Source organism: Eubalaena glacialis, chromosome 7, assembly GCF_028564815.1.
Source record: "Eubalaena glacialis isolate mEubGla1 chromosome 7, mEubGla1.1.hap2.+ XY, whole genome shotgun sequence".
In the NCBI taxonomy this organism is placed as follows: Eukaryota; Metazoa; Chordata; class Mammalia; order Artiodactyla; family Balaenidae; genus Eubalaena; species Eubalaena glacialis.
This window is the reverse complement of record NC_083722.1, coordinates 87,172,338-87,187,430: the sequence shown is the minus strand read 5'-3', so window position 1 is coordinate 87,187,430 and position 15,093 is coordinate 87,172,338. Positions and strand designations below refer to the sequence as shown.

The 15,093-nt window shown below is 42.9% G+C and overlaps 1 protein-coding gene across 2 annotated transcripts in view; it reads left to right on the top strand.

Annotated features, from left to right (window-relative positions):
- The window catches only part of PRICKLE2 (prickle planar cell polarity protein 2), a 331,524-nt gene that overhangs the window by 262,966 nt on the left and 53,465 nt on the right, over positions 1-15,093 (top strand). For both annotated transcript variants that reach the window (XM_061195510.1, XM_061195511.1), the window contains 2 exons: positions 11,427-11,540; positions 14,387-14,524. In XM_061195510.1, the coding sequence (XP_061051493.1) occupies positions 11,427-11,540; positions 14,387-14,524 (252 nt within the window). The remainder of the gene's footprint in view (positions 1-11,426; positions 11,541-14,386; positions 14,525-15,093) is intronic.

The following is a 15,093-nucleotide window of genomic DNA, read 5'->3' as shown; positions in this document are numbered from 1 at the left end:
AGAACTTCTTTGAAAATTGGAGTCAGTCTTCTCAAACCCCGCCAATGCTTTATCAAGTAAGTTTACGTACTATTCTAAATCCTTTGTTGTCATGTCAACAGTCTTCACAGCATCTTCACCAGGAGTAGATTATATCTCGAGAAACCACTTTCTTTGCTTATCTATAAGAAGCAAGGGCTCATCTGTTAAAGTTCTATCATGGGATTGCAGCGAATCATTCTCATCTTCAGGTTCCACTCCTAATTCTAGTTCCCTTGTTATTTCCACCACACGTGCAGTTACTTTCCCCACTGAAGTCGTGAACCCCTCAAAGTCATCCATGAGGGTTGGAATTAACTTCTTCCAAACTCCTGTGAATGTTGATATTTTGACGTCTTCTCATGAATCATGGATGTTCTTCCTGGCATCTAGAATGGTGAATCCTTTCCAGAAGGTTTTCAATTGACTTTGCCCAGATCCATCAGAGGAATCACTTTCTTTCCCAGCTATAGCCTTCTGAAATGTATTTCTTAAATAATAAAAGTTGAAAGTCAAAATGGCTCCTTGATCTGTGGGCTGCAGAATGGATCTGTGTTAACAGGCATGAAAACAATATGAATCTCGTTGTACATCTTCATCAGAGCTCTTGGGTGACCAGGTGCACTGTCAGTGAGTGGTAATACTTTAAAAGGAATCTTTTTTTCTGAGCAGTAGGTCTCAACAGTGGCTTAACATATTCAGTAAACCATGTCGTAAACAGATGTGCTGACATCCAGGCTTTGTTGTTCCCTTTATAGAGCACAGGCAGAGTAGATTTAGCATACTTCTTAAGGGCCGTAGGATTTCGGAATGGTAAATGAACATTGACTGTAGCTTAAGGTCACCAGCTGCTTTAGCCCCTAACAAGAGAGTCAGCCTGTCCTTTGAAGCTTTGAAGCCAGGCATTGACTTCTCTTCTGTAGCTATGAAAGTCCTAGATAGCATCTTCTACCAATATGTGGCTGTTTTGTCTACATTGAAAATCTGTTGTTTAGCATAGCCACCTTCATGAATTATCTTAGCTAGATCTTCTGGATAACTTGCTGCAGCTTCTACATCACCTCTTGCTGCTTCTCCTTGCACTTTTATGTTATGGAGATGGCTTCTTTCCTTAAACCTCATCAGCCAACTCTGATAGCTTCAAACTTTTCTTCTGTAGCTTCCTCACCTCTCTCAACCTTCACAGAATAGAAGAGAGTTAGGATCTTGCTCTGGATTAGGCTTTGGCTTAAGGGAATGTTGTGGCTGGTTTGATCTTCTATCCAGACCACTGAGACTTTCTCCATATCGGCAATAAGGCTGTTTTGCTTTCTTATCATTTGTGTGTTCACTGGAGCAGCACTTTTAATTTCCTTCAAGAATTTTTTCTTTGTATTCACAACTTGGCTAACTGTTCGGAGAAAGAGGCCTAGATTTCAGCCTATCTCAGCTTTCAACATGCCTTTTTCACGAAGTTTAATCATTTCTAGCTTTTGATTTAAAGTGAGAGATGTGCAACTCTTCCTTTCACTTGAACACTTAGAGGCCATCGTAGGATTGTTAATTGGCCTAATGACAATATTGTTGTGTTTCAGGGAATAGGGAAGCCCAAGCAGAAAGGGAGAGATGGGGGAATGGTTGGTTGGTGGAACAGTCAGAACACACACAACATTTATCAATTAAGTTCGATAAATGGGCGTGCTTCGTGGTGTCCCAAAGCAATTACAGTAGTAACTGATCACAGCAGCTACTCACCCGAATATGCCCATTCTCCCCTGAGAGCATACTATCACTTAATAAATCCTCGATTTGCTTTCTGAGAAAAAAAAAATCACTGATCACAGATTATTATAACTAATAAAATAACAGTGAAGAAGTTTGGAATATTGGGAGAATTACCAGAGAATGTGACACAGAGGCACAAAGTGAGAGAATGCTATTGGAAAAATGGTGCTGATGGACTTGCCTGTCGCAGGATTGCCACAAACTTTCAATTTGTAGAAAACACCATATCTGCAAAGCACAATAAAGCAGAGCTCACTAAAATGATGTGTGCCTGTATAACATTTGAGCCTCATAGCAATATTTCAAAGTAAATATTGTTGTCCCCATTTTACAGATAGGAACATTGACTCTATAAGAGATAAAAAATTTGCCCAACTGTGTACACATGGGAAGTGTTCAGTCCATTATTCAGACCCAAACAGTGTAACTCCAGAGTCCAAACACTTAGCCACTCTAAGAAACTGCTACCCTGCTTTTTCGTACACATGCACGTGTGTATTTTGTCTAAAGGCAATATTGAAACTGTTATCCAAAACGTAAGCAACTGTTGGGGAATTTTTAGTAGCATATACGCAAATGTGTAGACATTCTGCAAAGTGTTTTGGTAAAATTGAGGTGGGGCAGTCTTGTAATTGCACCTTAAAGGGAGAGTATTGAAACTCCCAGTTCTTCCGTTTCTAAGACCTCTTCTTTAAGATAGGATAAAATAAATAACTGTCAGATAATGCTCCAAACTAAATGGAAAGTATTTCCTAACTAAACATTGAAGTTTAATATTCTAAATTTAAAAAAAAATTTTTTTAACATCTTTATTGGAGTATAATTGCTTTACAATGGTGTGTTAGTTTCTGCTTTATAACAAAGTGAATCAGTTATACATATACATATGTTCCCATATCTCTTCCCTCTTGCATCTCCCTCCCTCCCACCCTCCCTATCCCACCCCTCTAGGTGGTCACAAAGCACCAAGCTGATCTCCCTGTGCTATGCGGCTGCTTCCCACTAGCTATCTATTTTATGTTTGGTAGTGTATATATGTCCATGCCACTCTCTCACTTTGTCCCAGCTTACCCTTCCCCCTCCCCATATCCTCAAGTCCATTCTCTAGTAGGTCTGTGTCTTTATTCCCGTCTTACCACTAGGTTCTTCATGACCTTTTTTTTTTTTTTTCCCCTTAGATTCCATATATATGTGTTAGCATACGGTATTTGTTTTTCTCTTTCTGGCTTACTTCACTCTGTATGACAGACTCTAACTCCATCCACCTCACTACAAATAACTCAATTTTGTTTCTTTTTATGGCTGAGTAATATTCCATTGAATATATGTGCCACATCTTCTTTATCCATTCATCCGATGATGGACACTTAGGTTGCTTCCATGTCCTGGCTATTGTAAGCAGAGCTGCAATTTTAACGAAAAGGATTGGAAAGGAGCGAGCATGTGAGCGCAGACAGGCATAGCTGCAGAACAGCTCACCTGATTTTGAATCCCAGTACCTGCTTAGGACGTAACGTGATTATTTTCTTTAATTTCTTTGAACAGAGTTGACTCAGCTTGAAAGAAGTTCTCTGGCTTCAAATCAAAAGGGGTGTTGCTTTTGTCCCTTCCTCTTAAAGAAACAGTACATTGACAGTTATTTTATTCATCCTTTTCTTAGCGTCTCCATCATGCATCCCACATCAGTGATCTCTGGTGAAAAAGCAAGGGCTTGGGTGGCGGGAAAGGGAAGCTCTGTGAGCTTTACTCTGGTTCCTCCTGAAACCTCACCTGTGTGTTCTGTTGCTGCCTGTGCCTGTTCACATCCATTGATAAACCAGAAAGGCAGAGAGATGAGATCTGAACACAGCACGCATTCGTTCAGCAAACATTTGTTGAGCACCTACCGTGTGTGACACCTTTTTCTGGGGATAGATGGTGCACAAAGCCCCAGGCATTCACATTCCAGAGGGAAAAGAGAGACAATGAACAAGTAGATTATGTATCAGCAACTGGTAAATTATTTGTAGAAAAGCAGGTTAAGGGTTTACCATTGTCAGCACTAGTGACATTTTGATCCAGATCATTCTTTACTGTGGAAACCACCCTATGCATTGTAGGAGGTTTAGCAGCATCCCTGGCCTTGACCCACTTTATGTCAATAGCACGTGCACACACACACATACCCCAGCAGTGACAACCGAAAATGTCTCCAGACATTGCCGAATATCCCTTGGGGGTCAACATTAGCCCCAGTTGAGAAGCGTTGGTCTAAAGAGTAAGAGGTGGAGGTACTGATATATTGGGATCAGGGAAGACCTACCTCTCTTTTAAGGTGACTTTTGAGCAAAGACTGGAAGAAGTGAGAATAGGCATCCTGTAAATATCTGGGGGAAGAATGTTTGCAGCAGAGAATGGCTAGTGCAAAGGCACTGAGGTGAGAGGAATAGCAAGGAGGCCCTTGTGAGCAGGACTGAATGGGAAGAATGTAGCAAGTGGTACGATCAGCCAGCTCTTCAGGAAGCCAGAGCATGATCCTATAGTGAGGGCTTCGGCTTTGAATCAGAGGGTGATGGGAAGTCATGAAGGGTTTTGAGAAGAGCAGTGAGTGATGTGACCTGGTTTATCTTCACATGGGGTTGTTCTTGCTGAATAATCACCTGCAAAGGGCACAAAGGTGAAAGCCAGGGTCCAGAAGCAGCCGTGGAAATAATTCCAGTGAGCACTTAGTGAAGGCTGGATTGGTTGTGAGGGGATGGGGGAAAGTGACTGGATTCTGGGTATATTTTGAACCTAAATCTGACATGGTTTGCTGTTGAATCAGACATCGGCTGTGAGCAAAAAAGAAAAGAAGGGGGTCTTTGAAATATTCTTCTTTGAAAATACCCCAAATGAGCTTTTATTCTTGATTTTTGATCCTAATCCTATGGGAGTTTAAGCGCGATGCAGACATTGGTTAGGCATTAGGTTTTAGACTGTTATTTCCTAAATTACTTCCTGAGTAAACCAATTAAAATTATAATGCACGTCTCCAGGAGAAAAGGGAAGGAGCCAAACTCGGTATGATTTTACCTCTTAGACGCTGCTTAACAACACTTTTCTCCTATTGCTTGGGTAATGAAATTCGGGCAGGTGGGAGCCAAATGAACAAACGGGCCCTCAGAAGCAGCCTGTCACCCCGGGCTCGTAGGTATAACACTATCTGATTATTCTCCAGGTCCCCATTTGGGAACTAGTGTGCAGTTTTCATAAAAACCACCATGTGCCTCCAATTCACGCAACATCTCTCCCTTCTCTGTACCACCTGCCTTCTGAGACCTCAGGCATATGCTAGGTATTGCCTCCCCGGATTGAGGTAGATTAACCAAGGTTCCGAGCTTCTGTGGGAGAGGGAGGATGTGAAATAAAGGCTCAATCTTCTAGTTAGTCTCTGAGTTAAAATGGGCTTTTATAAAACCTTCCAAATGTGTCAGCCCACATCAGTGATTACACTCCGGGAGTTTTTAACCTTTACCTTGTAAAGTCACATTTGCTTTCCCCTTAAAGCAGTGTCTCTCCTGGTTGGGTGTGAGGTTTTTATTAAGAATGCAGAATTCTGGGCTCTATTTCAGTCCCAGAGGGATAAAAATGGGAATAATGTTCAATAAGGGCCCTAAATGATTCTGTAGTATGCTAACATTTGAGAACTATTGCTCTATCATTAGGAATTGCATTCACTTCCAAGTAACTGAAATGTAAATAAAGAACTAGTTTATTTCTCTTATTGCTTAAAGAAGTTCAGTGATAGGCAACCCAGAGCTAGTATGATGGCTCTGTGGTATATTCAAAAACTCCCATTCTTACGGTTACTTCATGATATAAGATGGCTGCTGGACTTCCTGCTGTTGTGTGTACATTGCAGCCAGGAAGCAGGAAGGAAGGGGAAATTGGGCAAAAAGACCTTTGTCAACTACTTGGCCTCCTTTAAAAGAGCTCTCCCGGAAGTCACATCTTTACATGTCATTGGCCAGAATTTATTCAGATGGCCACATGTAGCTACTCCAGAGGTACAGAAATATTGTCCTTAGCTGGGCATATTGATGCTCTAAGTAAAATGATAGTATTCTAATTAAGGAAGAAAAGAAAATGGATATGATTGGGCAGCCATCTCTGCCAGAACTCCCTTACACCATCATACCACGGTGGTGTGGAAAGACTGTTTAATTTGGAGTACATCATTTTACTTACTGTCAGTTCATTTTGAACCATATGTTGGTTATGTTATGGAGAACACCAAAGGAAAACATGTTTATCATTTCTGTGGTCAATCATGCAGACATATTAGGAATTTACTATGTCTTTTTGTCTTCTTTTCCATCCATCTGCTAGTCTTTTTTTTTTTTTCCCCCTTGATAAAGAAGCCCAAGAATCCATGCAAAACAGAGGGAGAGGATGAGGAAGCCAAGTTCAGAAGTGGCCCTACCATGTCTTAGCTGTGTGACTCTCAACCTGATGAGTGTAATGTACCACCTCCAGGCTGTGGGGAGGGTTCACAAGACACTGTATATAAAAACACTTCAGGCATAAGAGCAACTCAATAAAAAAAATACGTTCCTTGATCCCTGCCTTCATTTGGACAGTGAAGGACAGTTGCTTCTAAATTCAGCCCCAAAATTCTGACTTCTTTGTTGGGTTCCTGCTCTAAGAAAATAGGAATGCTTTTGATATGGAAAATGTACCACCCCAGAATTTGAGCACTTTGCCATTAGGATTTCTCATTGTTGTAGGAACTGGTGGAATCCCCCTGCTTAAGTATATGTGTAGGTGTAGAAGGAGACATGTACAAAATTGAGTGAAATTGAACAAGTTCTTTTGCCTCCTCTGGGTCTCCTGGGGTGCCTGGCAATCCCATGGGTTGGCTGTTGAAGGAAAACACTTGGGTGACTCTAAAACTCTTAAAATGGGCTCCCTTGAACCAACAGCAGGGGCATCCCCCGAGAATTGGTTAGAAATGCAAATGATCGCCCTCGCCCCCCAAGGCCCCCTGAATTAGACATGTGTATTTTAACAAGCCTTCCAGGTGGTGCTGGTGGAAGCTAACATTTGAGAACCACCGCTCTAAGTAAAGCACGTTTCTCTCCAGCGAGGAGCCATTGACTCCCTGGCTTCCATCTCTGATCAGGCTGAAGTGCTGCCAAATGTGCAGTTCCTTCTGACAAACCCCGTCTTTCCAACTGGGCGAGGTCTTGCTTTGCAGACTTTATTTGCACACTGACTAAAGCTCTTACAATCCCTCTGACACAGACTGACGTTATTGCCAAACCTCGCTGTTGGGAGTAACACTTTAAATAAAGGCCTTCAGCTATTTCGTTTTCCTAAGCCAGTGTATTGTGTTCAGGATGCTTTTGTTTGGAGGAAATGTACCTCGTGTGGCTACACCCAGTGCACAATCACAGGGCACCTCTACCTGGGAATCTGTAAATGGAGCGAAGTTCCTAGCACGTTCCACAGACGTGCGTTTGGAGAAATATACTCAGAATACACAGGAAGAAAAATCAAGTTATCGACCTGCTGGATAATAACTGGGTAATGATCATCACTGACAAAGTTCTATTGGATTTGACTATTTACTTGTAAAAATTAACAAGTGAAACATGTTTGGGCTAAAATGAGCAATCTGCAGGGTTTTCACGGGTGGTGCCAATTTTCACTTTTGTAGTGCCAGAAAGTATACTAAATATTTTCCCCTTACTATTGGTATGATTGGTGTTTGTTCTGAGCTATACAGTAGTTTTATTATGGAAGATGCCAAAGCATTTCCGTGCATGTGGCATTTCCATGTTCAGCCAGAGACAGATTGGGAAAGAGAGCCGTTTCTCCCTCATTCCCATCTGTCTGCTAATCCCCTTTGCTCAGTGAAGAACTTGCAAAGTCCAGCTTCTAAACACCAGGAGGAGACACAGAAGCCACCATGAAGGGGGGTTATTTTTACTCCTGGACTTGAACAGGCTTTGAAGAGAACTGGACGTGGTAAAGGACCAACTCACTCTCCTGCCTCACAGCAAGTCAGATCACCTACCGTGTGATATGGGGGTGATTTGGTAGGTTGTTAATTAAAAATTAGCTGATTTGGTTTGGCAAACGGAGTATTTTAGCAGGTAAGTTTTTAAGTCATCTGCCAAATTATTGGTTGCCTTGTGAGAAATTATGTTAGCACATTTTATATTGAAGGGGTTATGGGAATACTGGTAGAAAAGATGCGTTTTCAGTGGTGGTGATGAGTAGGCTGCAATTATAGAAGGCAACACAAGATGTTGGGACTTCCCTGGTGGTGCAGTGGTTAAGAATCCGCCTGCCAATGCAGGGGACACGGGTTCGAGCCCTGGTCTGGGAAGATCCCACATGCCGCGGAGCAACTAAGCCCGTGCGCCACAACTACTGAGCCTGCGCTCTAGACCCCGCAAGCCACAACTACTGAGCCTATGCGCTGCATCTACTGAAGCCCGCGCGCCTAGAGCCCGTGCACCGCAACTAGAGAAGCCACCGCAATGAGAAGCCCCGTGCACCGCAGCAAAGAGTAGCCCCCGCTCGCCACAACTAGACAAAGCCTGCGCGCAGCAACGAAGACCCAACGCAGCCAAAAATAATGAATAAATAAAAATAAATAAAAATTTTTTTTAAAAAAAGGCAACACAAGATGTCCAGCCAGGAAAGGTGTTCCACAAGAGTAGTCACTGCCTCTGTTGACTTAAGAATTCAGTCTTTAAGATGGACGTCAGCATACTGAGGTATTTATTTACCACCTAAATATCTCTAGAGCTCTCCATCACTGCCTCCCCCTTAGTCCAATCATGTGTTGGGACTCCTTTATCCTCCAGTCTTAAAATGGCATGGAACCTCTCCATTCCAATCTCCAGGTGTGGCCCTTGCCCAAGATGGGGTAAGCAGGAGCCTTCTGTAAGGAAGTGGAATTGAGCAAAGCTGGTCAGTCTAGGGTGGACTCTTGAACGGGGCTTGTGTAAACTCAAGTCCTGAGGGGAACAGATCTGCAGAGAGGAAAGAATAGAGCAAAGGTAGAAGGACACCAGGCTTAGGGAGATGGGAAATCCCTTACTAATCACCTTCCATTGGAAGTTTCCATTTCCTCAAGAGGCCCTACCATACTGCTGGGTTTTTTGAGAAAACACTACATCTTTATAATAATTTACCTTTTTTCCCCCTGAAACCAAGCTAGCTTAAATCGCATTTTATCCCTTGCAGCCTTCTTTCTTAGACCAGTTATAAGTGGGGGGCTCCCCAGGTTTGGTCTCACTCTACAAGCCGACAGTGTTGCCCTACCTCTTAAAATGGAAGGAAGGCCAGGAAGATCTGGATTGTTCCATTTGGAGTATACCAGGCTGGACAATATACTTATTGCTGTGTATTCATATTATTTATTGTTATTGAGGGCCAAATGCTCTGTCTCCACTCTCGTTTACTTACCACAGTCATATGATGAGGATTCTGAGAGGTTTTGTTAACTTGCTCAGGAACACGGGGATGGGAAAGGACAGAGCCATGACTGGGGGTTCAGATCTACCTGGCCATGCTGCCGAGAAGGTACAGGGAAAACTCCAGCCTGGGTCAGCCTTGGACGGTAGCAGAGAGACCTTCCTTGTTCAAGGTACCAGTTCAGAAGATGACTGCTCTGGGCAGTGAAGAGGGGTGTGTGTGAGTGATGAGGGGTGATTGAGAGGAACGTCAGTGGAGCTCAAATCAGACTCTTTATGATCAAGCATCCACAGTGATTCATTTTATTTTTTTTAATTTATTTTATTGAAGTACGGTTGATTTACAGTGTTGTGTTAATTTCTGTACAGCACAGTGATTCGGTTTTACATATATATCCATTCTTTTTCACATTCTTTTCCATCATGGTTTATCGCAGGATATAGTTTCCTGTGCTGTACAGTAGGACCTTGTTGTTTATCCACATAGCGATTCATTGTATATTAGCATTTGTCCCTAATGTTCTATAACCGTAATGGGAGCTGTGAGAATGACAAAGTGATGTTTCCACAAGGCTTTTCCACTAGTCATTTTCTGACCTGGGAGGCAAAGCCCATTCCCCAAGACACAGGGATGGGGCCTGCTTCTTTATATACCTGGCCCTTACCTGGTGAGGCATATGGGGCACGAATCTCCCGAGCACATAATGGTGTGCCAGTCTCTGATGGGCTCATCGCCAGCTTCTAATCCCAAACTAACTCATGATCTGGGCTTGTATTTCTTCTCAGAGAGAGTGCCAGTAACCTGTGGGCTGCCTTCAAAACCCGGAACCATTGCTTCCCATCCTGAGACCTGGCTTCCTGCCAGGTGCCTTTAAGGAGGGGTTGCAGGGCCCTGGGTCCCAAAAGCCGGCTAGTCTACAGCAAGAAGTCTGTTTATGTTTACCTTTGGGATTTGATTAAGAGGATGATACACACGTGATGGTGAATGGTTACGATCATTTGTTAAGAAAATAAGGATAGCTTTCACGTCTTTTTTTAAGGCTGTGTTATCACAAAACCTTCTTCCTCTCTCTTCTAACAATTATGATTTCGTTTCTGGAGATCAAAGTAGACAGAGCTTTCGCAACTCTTCACCCCAGCATTCCCAAAACGTGTGGTCATATCCAAGGCTCCCCAAACTCAAGGGAATGTGACCACGTTTGTGGAGCATAAACCAATATGCTGAATGTAGAGCCCCAAGTCTTCTGTCTTCTCCGTTTTGTTGAATGAATGCCATGTTTCACAGGAGTTGGTCATGATGCTGAGAGACAGTTGAAAAGTATTTTCCATGATGTCATCTGAGCTTGTGGGATTTTTTTTTTTGGCCTCTCCTATATAAAGCATACCTTCTGTTTTGGCCAGTTTTTTCCCCTAGTTTTACATGCAGCTGGATGCTAGGATGTCTGTTTTCTTTTCTCAGGCAAAATTAGATGTTTGGTGCTTTCCCAAGTAGTTGTTAGGGTTGAATGAGCCTCAGAAATTGTAAGACTATGTCCTAACATCTGTAAACAGGAGCATTCTAGGATGTACAAAAAAAGTCACGTTAATGACAATTTTTAATTACACGCTCTGTATCCCGAATTCAGTGACTCTCTTTTTTTTTTTTTTTTTTTTTTTTTTTTTTTTTTACAGATCTGAGCTGCTTCCTGTCCTTACAAAAAGCTTAAAACCTAGAGGGCTTTTAATGTAGGTGGAGGCTGAGGGACCCAAGAGTTCTCCGCGCGCCAAAGACTGGTGTTGACTCCAGCGCCAAGGCAGGCGCTGACACATCGCTTTGGCTAGGAAGGCAGGTTACATGCTGGAGACTCACGGAGAAAATGGTAAAGCCAGCTCTCGGGGGAGCCTGCCGAGAAAGGCCTACCCTCCGGGTTCACCAGCATGTTTGCCAGAATCTCTTTTTCTAGGAAAGTTTGCTAGCTTTATTTTTCCCTTACAGAGAGAGGAAAAACCCCAAGACATGGGTGATTTGTGGGACTCTTTCTTCAAGGATGAATTTCTCTGCTTGCAGTGAGAAACTCATGTGCCGTTGAGTTTCACGAAGGACGGGGGCAGCGGGAAGCAGATGTGTCCTGTTGTGGGAATCATCTCCCCAGGATGTGGGAGTGGGCAGGTGGTTTGAGTAATGGGCGAGTTATCTGTGTGCTTTCCATCCTTCAGGTTCACCAGTACTATAGCTGTCTCCCAGAAGAGAAAGTGCCCTATGTCAACAGTCCCGGAGAGAAACTTCGAATCAAGCAGCTATTACACCAGCTGCCGCCACATGACAATGAGGTAAGGGGCTAGAGGGGCCTTCGGAAGACTTTTCTTAGAACTTTCTGTGAACTGTTACCTTTTTCATAATCAGAATGCTGCGATCAGTGAGATCCCCAACGAAAAACTCTGGCAGTTTAGTTTAGGTTTTAGCTTCCTTAATTAGAACTAAAAGAAACTGTCGGACACCTTCTGGAGAGGGTTACCGAAAAGCTGAATCTCATTATGGAGTGGATTCACCTCTGTGCCTGGCACTACTAGCTATTTGAGGTAACTGGGGAGCACTAAAATTTAAAAGTTCAAGTCCAGGTTTTGTTAGTTGAAGGACGTGCGATGCTGGTTGCCTGAGCCTGTTAGATGATTGAGATTCCCTGGGCAGTTCAAGTCCGGCACAAACTTTGAGACTCTCTTGAATTTTCAGCATCATTTCTTAGTAAATGAGTATGTAAGTTTTCCATCTTACACTGCAGGAGAAGTTACATGTCCAGATTTGCAGCTGTGAACATTTATGTTTTTGTCGTTTCCAGTCCACCTTGCCAAGGTCACCCTTTATACTCTTGAAAGTATGACTCGCAGGCTGTCCTTTTTTCTGAACCCAGACACAGGGCAGTGTAAGCAGGCATTCATCGTCTTTGAACTCAAATTGATCCTAAAGGGAAATTTGTAAATACGCTTTTAAAAGATCATCATGCTTGGGAGGTTTAGATTTGCAAACTAGAAATTAATTTTCAAGTATCTGGTTTTTAAAAATAGTGATCCTACAGAATCGCATTGTCTGCTTAACTCTGATTGTGATTTAAAGAAAAACATAACTTTAAGTTGAAAGGAGAAATTTAAAACCCCTTTAGAGAGCTGGACCCCCAGCTTTTTACCAACTGCCCCCACCCACAAGCTCAGTCCCTGAGGAAATGAGTGAGTACTTTTTTAGTCTTTATCTTCCCGCATTTGAATAAGAGGAATAAATCAAGAGCCTCAAAAGTGAATTTGAATAAGTAGAGCAAAAGCTTAAAAACTGAAGCAACTCCCTAGAAAGACAGTCACAATTCCCTTTCCTATTGTTTATTTCAGACTTCATAAAACACATTTAAATAATGCTTTCTCCTTTAAAGAAGAGAGCAAGCATTGTAACCCGATGACCAGTTAACTAATTTGGAATTGAAAATGTGGGTTTTTACAAGCAGGAGGGGTGTGCCTTTCTTTCAAAGCATGTCTATAAATTGTCAGTGGTGTAACCATATATTCTGGGCTGTTCAGGTCATTGCAGTTCTTTCTCCACATGAAGACTTTTTTTTTTTTTTAAACCTTTTTTTACTTGATAGAGGGAAGTGATCTGCTCTTTTCTGCTTTTTAATGATTAATTCTGTTTATGGTTAACTGTGGTTTCATGAAAAGAGACCCTTCAAATTTTGTCTTCCTGTTGGTGAGAATTGCTTACATGTGACCCAGTAGACAGATTTGCCCATTTGACATGGCCTTTTTAAGGACAGAGGGTGAATCTAAATATTTGATCATTCTCTTTTTCACCCAGATTAGACAGTTTTGATGTATACAGCTGCAGTGGTTTTCAAACTAGTCCTGGTTCAAAGGTTTCCCTTTAACCATCTGTAGGACAAATCATCGGGGCAAGTCGGTTAAACTTCCTGATGCTCAGTTTATTCTAAAGTAAGATGGGGTGGGATTAGAACCATGTTTCCCGAAGTGTAGCAGATCCATGACTTTGGTTGGTACATGGCCATGGCAATAAATAATGTTGAACCACATAATGAGAGACTCACTACCTTTTCAGTTGCATTTCATTCCTTGTGACTGAGTTGTCAAGGGGGAAATTTTAGTTTGGGGGGAGCAGGTATCTCACACCTGCTAGTCTCCATTTTTAAGTAACAGCATTAAGAACCTCCGTTTCAGAATCTCCGACAAGCAAAAGTAGCCAGCTAGAATCCAGCAATGTGGTTTTGTTTTCAGTCTCGTATTTAGTTTTATGGTCGCTCTGTTTTTCACAAGTGATATTGCTTTTCTATTTTTAGTCATAATATACTTTCTTTTCAAGTAAATGTATTCAAGTAAAAAAAAGTGAGTCAGTTTTTAAAACAGTATTAAGTAAACAATAGTTCAAGATTATAGCAAAATTCCCAAGGTGTGCATAAATAAAAGAGAGAATGGGAAATAGCAGATTTGAATATCTTTAATGTCCCTCCCTTATTTCTGTGAGTTTCTGTGTCGGACAAGAAGGAAAATATCTTATGCAAGTTGATGCATTAACCAAAGCCCAGCGGGCAGTCCTGTCCCTCCTACACACAGATAAACACGCAGGGACTTGCGTGAAGTAACACAGATAGCTCTGGACCAACTCCTCAGAATCACGCCTTTGGTTCCCGTCTCATTTTGGGAAACAGAAGCTGTGAGCACGTTGACCACTGTTCTGGCTCGTTGGCCCGGAGCCATTCTTTGGTGTCAAGGATCGTTTCCATGGGCACATGGAGGTGAAAGTATCACGATCAATTTGAAGATCCAGATCACTTTGAAAGAAGGAGAAAGTCCCAGATCTTGACTAGCAGCAAAGCTATCCCAGATGGTATGGCTCTTAGTGTGGTGAGCAGAGTGGGACAGAGGATGAGGAACAGTTACAGACCATTGGCCTGCCCAAGAATGGGGCTCTGGACTTTGGAGCCTTTAGGAAGCTCTTTTGATGGTCAGCAATCTCAGGTAGAGACTCACTTAAATAGCCCCCAGCCTGGTGGTGTTCAAGTGCCCACAAGGACTGTGAAACCAAATGGGAGTGTGTTTAATGAGCACAGTCTGAGGCCTGGGCTTCAGGAACCCTCAGGAGCAAGGGTGACCCCTCCGTGCCATCCTCTGTGTCTGTCCAGGTTCGCTATTGCAACTCCCTGGATGAGGAAGAGAAGAGGGAGCTGAAGCTCTTCAGCAACCAGCGGAAACGTGAAAACCTGGGTCGTGGCAATGTCAGGCCCTTCCCGGTCACCATGACAGGAGCGATCTGTGAACAGGTGAGCGTGGATTCCGAGGCGTGCCGAGGGGATTGCTCTGGCATCCTTTCACTCATTCATTCAACAGTTATTTTACTGAGAACCTACTTTGTAGGCCTGGGGGATACAGCCGTGAACGAAAGATTTGAAAGCTTGATCTTGCCCTTGTAAGGAGTTCCGTTCTAGGGGAGAAGTCAGACAGTAACATAAATAAGATAGAAAAAATTCAGTGGGGCAGGGGGTTAGTGTTGGGAGTGTGCAGTGGTTGCAATTTTCACAGTAAAGTGACTGGGAAGGCCCCGCAAAGACATGCAGGAACTGAGGGGGAGTGAGTCATGCAGATGGTGGAATGGGGGGGTGGCTAAGGGAACAACAAGTTCAAAGGCCCTGTGGCAGGAGCCATTTCTGTGCTGTTTGAGGAACAGCAGGTTGGCAAGTGTGGCAGGGCAGAGGGGATAAAGAAGAGAATGAGTAGATGAAGTCAGGTTTCACAGAGGGTTGGGTAAGCCACTGGAAGGAGATAGGGAGCCATTGGAAGGGTTTGAGCAGAGGAATGACGTGATGAAATTACATCTCAAAATGAGTCCTTT